Source organism: Fomitiporia mediterranea (assembly GCF_000271605.1).
Source record: "Fomitiporia mediterranea MF3/22 unplaced genomic scaffold FOMMEscaffold_1, whole genome shotgun sequence".
Lineage (NCBI taxonomy): Eukaryota > Fungi > Basidiomycota > Agaricomycetes > Hymenochaetales > Hymenochaetaceae > Fomitiporia > Fomitiporia mediterranea.
In genome coordinates, this window is record NW_006760386.1 from 8486787 (window position 1) to 8490921 (window position 4135).

General features: G+C 40.6%; 2 protein-coding genes across 2 annotated transcripts; both read right to left on the reverse strand.

Moving 5' to 3' along the window:
• Nucleotides 1–1278: 1278 nt before the first annotated feature.
• On the reverse strand, nt 1279–2418 carry FOMMEDRAFT_151238 (uncharacterized protein; the record flags this gene model as incomplete). The annotated part of the gene is made up of 5 exons (XM_007262279.1): nt 1279–1433; nt 1638–1746; nt 1840–1967; nt 2024–2221; nt 2343–2418. 5 exons carry the CDS (start codon nt 2416–2418, stop codon nt 1279–1281), a joined length of 666 nt encoding a protein of 221 aa, XP_007262341.1.
• A 648-nt stretch (nt 2419–3066) lies between these two features.
• Nucleotides 3067–3344, reverse strand: FOMMEDRAFT_151239 (uncharacterized protein; the record flags this gene model as incomplete). The annotated part of the gene is made up of 2 exons (XM_007262280.1): nt 3067–3147; nt 3219–3344. The coding sequence occupies 2 exons, from the start codon at nt 3342–3344 to the stop codon at nt 3067–3069; spliced, it is 207 nt and encodes a 68-aa protein (XP_007262342.1).
• Nucleotides 3345–4135: the final 791 nt, after the last annotated feature.

Genomic DNA, 4135 nt, shown 5'->3' on the forward strand with positions numbered 1-4135 from the left:
CCTTGAAGACTCCCTTCTCTGCTTCGCCAACAGCCCAATCCACCACTGTCCACTTGTACAGGAATCTTCTCAATAACTGGAATTCACCACATGGCTTGCTATACAATTTACCCTGTGAGAATTGCCAGTTGAATCACAGATTCTGACCTTACTGTTTACTCGTTGTGAACAATATAAGATAGAAGACATAATCTCTTGTCAGTGAGACTTCCTTGTACACTTTGTCCATAGTGAACAAGGAGTGATTCAGTATCTTGCACTTCAAACAAAAACATGAGATAATGAGGCAAATAGGAAGGACGAATAATATTATTATGTACTGTTCAAGATCATCAACACTGCAAAAGTTTCCGGGAATGCAGTATCACAGGGATAACTTCCTGGCAGGTCTGGAAGCTGCTGCAAGTTTGGAACGTGTTCCTTGCCACCGACCCTGGAGAGTTGGTGCTGGACACCAAAGTTGTGGGCATGTGCCTTGACGAGAGCAAATCTGCATGTTACAGTAAACATTGAAAAAAAAAAGGAAAAATGGCTAACAGAATAGCATTAAGGAGGCACCCACTGCCAACTGGTACATGTCCTGCTCCTTAATATTGGCTGCTTGACCAATCTGTTCTACCTGTGTGTGCACATTAGCAACCATTTGCTTGATCTGATTATCCTGGATGTGCTACTCTTCACAACACTGTTCCTCTTGTGCATGATACTGTTCCTCTTGTACACAATGCTGCGTAACTATGGCTGAAATGTTGTTGAGGTTTTCGAAAACTTGTTCGCATTGCTGTGCCATGGTCTAATTACAGTGAGATGCAGGAGGAGATGACAGATATCTGACAATGCACAGTGAAATAGCACTGCCATTTAGTTGCTAGCAAGGGCTGGGACTTCATTGTGTGCAAGACTGGGCTGGGAGTAGCAGGCTGAAAAAGTACGGTTCACAATCAGGATATATGAATAGATAACTTACTTACTAATATTATATGGCAGTTTCTGAGACATGTGTGTCAGCATTGATCAGATGTTTCACACTTAAAGGGGGTAAAGGAGACTCTGATCTCATACACACATATGTTGAAGCTATGAAGCGATTGAGATGGAACACAGTACAAACAACTTCCTAACACCTTCCAAAATCTGACAGCAGTGCAATCGCGAGTTACAGTAACAGCTAGAGTAGCCTTAATGCGTATGCCTCTTGCTTGCAGTCTATGAATGTATTATACTGGTCCCTAAGCTACAATAACAATAACTAATACTATGGGGATGATTAAATGAGTGTTAAGACACAGTTATGCATGCAATCGAACCTTCAGGCTCTCCTAGTGCTTCGTTCTTGTCGACAATTGTACTGCGTTCGGATTCTCGAGAATTTAATAAAACAAGGATATCTGCCGTTGTTGTATCGAGTTGTGCGGCCATCAAGGCGCGGAAACCTGAGATGGGCCGAGATACCTAGGTTTATTGTGTCAGATATATCGTATATAGTGCAAAACTACACAAATTGGTGTTAATGTCAATGTACTTACTAATTAACGGTACGTCCCAGACTCAGTAATCTTCCTACCTAGTATATTATAAATAACAGCAAATAATGGTCAAGTTCAATTACAGTTCGCAAGAGGAGGGTCAGGACACACCTTCAAGTACAACAATCCTCTCTGCACGCGCAATGGTCGATATCCGGTGCGCAACAATCATACATGTCGTTTGTCTCGAGCTCAGGATCTTGTCAATCGCGTCGTTGACCTACAACAATATTACAGATCGGTATACAAGCATTTTGAGTAAGTAAACAGTGTAGTTTGCAGGGGGTAAATAATGAATAGTATGATGACGCACCCGATATTCAGACGTCGCGTCTAACGAGCTCGTCGCCTCGTCCATAGCCAGTATCGCCGGCTTCTTCAAGAGTGTGCGCGCAATCGCAAGGCGTTGACGTTGTCCGCCACTCAGGCTTAGTCTCCCAACTTTCAATTCATTCCACCATCAGCACCATTTACCTCTTCCAAACAGAGATACTCACTTTCGGTATCAGATCCTTTTGGCATCCCCCATACGAATTCACAATTCGCCTGCCGAGTTGCTTCTTCAATCTGTTCTCTAGTTGCATCTGAGTTCCCGAACGCAATGTTGGATGCGATCGTCCCTGTGAAGAGGACGGGATCTTGGGGGTCGACACCAATTAGGTTATGCCAAGAATCCGGGTTGAATTCACGAATGTCTATACGGTCGAAGTTTAGTGTGTTTATATGTGACTCTTAGCTCATTCCAAGGCTGTGCTTTTGTAGTTTATCTGTCTCTGTAGAATATAGGCAGACTGGCACTGTACTGTCAGAGCAGACGTGCCTCCAGGGTGGGGATGGAAGAGCTGTTGGACCCAGCCATAGCAGGGCAGTGCCATTGAGCAAGTACAAGCATTTCGAGTACAACAAGCTTGGAGCATGCTGTCTACAGGGATTCAGTCCTAGAGATATCAGGTGTAGGGATCCGCAGCGTTGCATATTATACGCATACGCCTTTGGCGTATACACATACGCACTGTATCGTATGTAGTCTAGAAGTCCCAAATATACGCGCATATTTCTATTTGCGTATCTGTATTTTAAAGTGAAAAATTTGCTGTATACGGCTTAAACGGCTTATACGCTAATTTCAAAATCTAATTTGGGTTTGTAATATTTGCTATATTTCTAGTATATTTTTTATTGTTCTACACCCCTTATATAACCAATACAACCTATTATAGGTTATATTATTGCTGTGGAATTTATTTTCAGTTGTATACAATGCTATAGAGTACATCCTAGGGTCATGGTTAAGAGTCACATGATTTTTGTCAAGCAAGTATTGAAGGCTACTGTTAGTATTTAATAATGTATTGATGGGTGTGAGTGAGTTGGATGCTGAGGGGACAATGCAGAGTCATTTATTATTATGTTTTGAAGAAAAATATTATATTTTGTCTATTTAATACATTATTTTTCGTATACGCCGTATACACCGTATACGGGGTATCCGTATCGTATAGAGGTCTTGGTGTGTCCGTATACGCATACGCACAGAACCCTAATCAGGCATCATGAGCTCATCAGTTCGAGGTGCTGTTGGAAGCAGTAGACAGCAAGCAGGAAGGATCAGTGAGTACCACTGAGAGCAGAGGCCAGCAGACCGTGAGTAAATAACACAGCGGGGAGACACACGTGCTGATCCATGCATACGTTTGATGAATACCTGGCCATGGACTGCAGTGGGTTTTCATCGAAGCCGTTGTCGTTGTCAGCAAGCGCACTTTGTACATTGTACACAATGAGTGCTAACAGAGATGCCAGCCATTGTCGACCCATTGTTGCCAGTGTCTGTCGTGCTCTCGTCGTCGAGGTTGTCCTACCTACAATGGTCCTACATAGAGAGTCCGATAGTTGTCTTACGTAATCAATATAAAAGAGAGGTTACTTGCACAGCCATCCAGCCGTCCATGCAGCAACATCAACATCCCATTCCCAATATGCACTGCATCAATGCAACGTACTTGTCAAGTCACCCACATATGGTTGAGAGACCCCTTAGAAGGTGTCTTCTGATCCCTAACTTTGAAGGCACAGTCACTTGAAACATTCAATTGTATTGCCTTCAATTGATGCTTGTATGACAGTACTCCCATCACGAAAAAGTTGCAACAAATGTATTTAATAATAGCAAAAGTAATCTAATAAAATGATTTCATAAGCATTACATTCTAAAATAATACTTGTATTTTACTTGTAATGTAATTATAATGATTGTATATAAATGTAAGAAATATACAAAGTTTCTATTAAACTACAAACATGTTTTAGAGCAAGTAAGCTTACTAATAGTATTATTACAACTTTACATGTGAGATACAAGCACTTAACTCTTATTATAATCTGCTAAAATTATATTATAAGTTATTTGCAACAATAGTTGATTGATTATAATAGTCATAAAAGTAATACATTGTACTTGTAAGTTAATTACAATACTTCTAGTAAGATAATATGCAATTATATATATTAATATTGATAACAATCACTCTGTCAGACTTATAAAATAATTTGGTTTTACTTTTAAACAATATATCGAAGTGATTACATAATCGAGTACCGAAGATCGA